The sequence below is a fragment of the Hipposideros armiger genome, unplaced genomic scaffold (assembly GCF_001890085.2).
Source record: "Hipposideros armiger isolate ML-2016 unplaced genomic scaffold, ASM189008v1 scaffold_1003, whole genome shotgun sequence".
In the NCBI taxonomy this organism is placed as follows: Eukaryota; Metazoa; Chordata; class Mammalia; order Chiroptera; family Hipposideridae; genus Hipposideros; species Hipposideros armiger.
In genome coordinates this window covers 623,619-625,520 of record NW_017732353.1, presented here as the reverse complement: position 1 = coordinate 625,520, position 1,902 = coordinate 623,619, and the positions used below count along the sequence as shown (strand labels likewise).

Here is a 1,902-nt window from a genome sequence, read left to right as displayed (position 1 = left end):
CTTTTCCACACCCTCTGAGTGATCTTGGAAAAATAGTCTTCTCAAGTCTCCATTTTCTCATCTGTGAATAATGCTACTGTGAAGAACTGCTAAGAAAATAAACAAATATATGGAAGTTGCTGAATACAATTTCTTCTAAACAAAGAAAATTGCTTATTTTAATATAAATTTAGATTCAACACGGGCCAAATCAAACCAAAGCTATGAAAAGCATATCATGTCTTCCCTATCAATTTGCAATGGGTCATATTACAAATTATTTACACTGGTTACCTGGAATTCATTAACTTACTTAATCTCAGAAATAATATAATGAGTGAATGAATCCATTTGGTCAGTGCACAGATATCATGAAGTGCCAGCCCTGTGCCAGGCAGTGCCTACTATGTGCTCGGGTGCAGTGGTGCTCAAGGCAGACAATCAGCAGTAAACAAGTAAACAAAGCAGACCTCTCAGACTGTGATACTTGCTTTTAAGAAAATAAATAGGGCAATATGCGAGAAAATAATGCAGAGGCTCTACTTTAGATTGAAAGGACAGGAAAGGCCTCGCTGAGGTGACATCCAAGCTTAGAACTAAGGTTTAAAGACAGGAACCAGAACCATGTACCAGGCAGAGCAAAGAGCCCAGGGCAAAAGATTTAGTCAAGGCACCCTCCTCCCCTGGTAAGTAAGGGCAGTAAGGGAAGCCTGGCGCACAGCTAACAGTAATAAGCTCAAGAGGCCCTTTTGGTACAGGTTAAGAGCCTGGGTTTTATATAAAATACAGTGGGCAGTCAGTGGAGGACTTTCAGCAGCCTAGTGTCTGATCGAAGATGTTTTATAAGGACCACTTGCCTGTGTAAATAGACATAGGAAGATGGGTGTGAAAACATCGAACCTGTTAAGATGATACTCTGGACTAAGATGGTGGGAATGGAGAAAGAGAAAAGTGGGATTTACTTGAATGTGGAGCTGGTAGGATCTGTCAATGGACTGAATGTCAAAGTTGATGGTGAAACAACTAAGCATGATTTCTTGCTTCAGCACCTGGGTAGATGGAGGTTAGAGAGAAACATGCTGAGAGAAGGGCTGGGAGACAGATGAGAGAAAATCAAGAAATTTGTTTTGAGTATGCGGAGTTTAAAAGGACACTGACAATCCAGCTGGAAACATCAAGTCGGCCGCTGGACGGGCAACTGAAGCCAAGGGAGATGACAGAACTAGTGATACGAATGTCTCAAGTGACAGGTAATAGTTATACTTCAAAGCCACAGGACTGTTAAGAGCACCTGGAAACAGTTCAGATGGATACAGGGTTTCAGAACCAATGCCAGTACATTCCAATATTTGAGAGGCTGAGCAAAGGAGGTTAAGGAGTGGCCAGCGAGGTGAGAGAAAAGCCAGAAGAATGTGGTGTCCTGGCAGACGAGGGAAGGCAAAGTTTCAAGGAGCCAGCGATCAACTGTGCAGCTGAGAGGACACGAAGTTAGGATGAGTAGTCAGGCTCCCAAATCAACCTACAGACACTGATTTACTACATGATGTGCCCAGAAAGAAGACTAAAGAGCTATTCCATTCATTCTTTTTTTTTTTTTTTTTTTTTTTTGAGCTCAGCGGCTGCTCAGCTCGGGCTGGACTCAAACCGCTGTTGCTCAGAGCTCAAACTCTTGAGCGAGCTCTTAACCAACTGAGCCACTCCGCCGGCCCCTATTCTATTCATTCTTAACCACCAACTACTTAAAAACACCAGCAGAGAAAAACAGAACCCGACAGAGATTCTTCCAGCACTGCTTTAAGGGGCAGAGGCTCCACTGGATACCAGCAGCTTGTTACTTTCTTATAGTTCTGCATTTGCTCAACATAAAGGAAGTCTGGTAGATTAATCCACCCCTAGAACAAGGGCCAAAGCTCCATTCAAGAG

The 1,902-nt window shown here is 43.1% G+C and overlaps 1 protein-coding gene across 1 annotated transcript in view; it reads right to left on the bottom strand.

Moving 5' to 3' along the window:
- IMMT (inner membrane mitochondrial protein) overlaps positions 1–1,902 on the bottom strand; it is a 27,694-nt gene that overhangs the window by 5,184 nt on the left and 20,608 nt on the right. Inside the window, exons 5-6 of the mRNA XM_019631497.1 lie at positions 1,138–1,201; positions 942–1,028 (exon numbers count right to left, since the gene is read on the bottom strand). Coding sequence (XP_019487042.1) covers positions 942–1,028; positions 1,138–1,201 — 151 coding nt within the window. The remainder of the gene's footprint in view (positions 1–941; positions 1,029–1,137; positions 1,202–1,902) is intronic.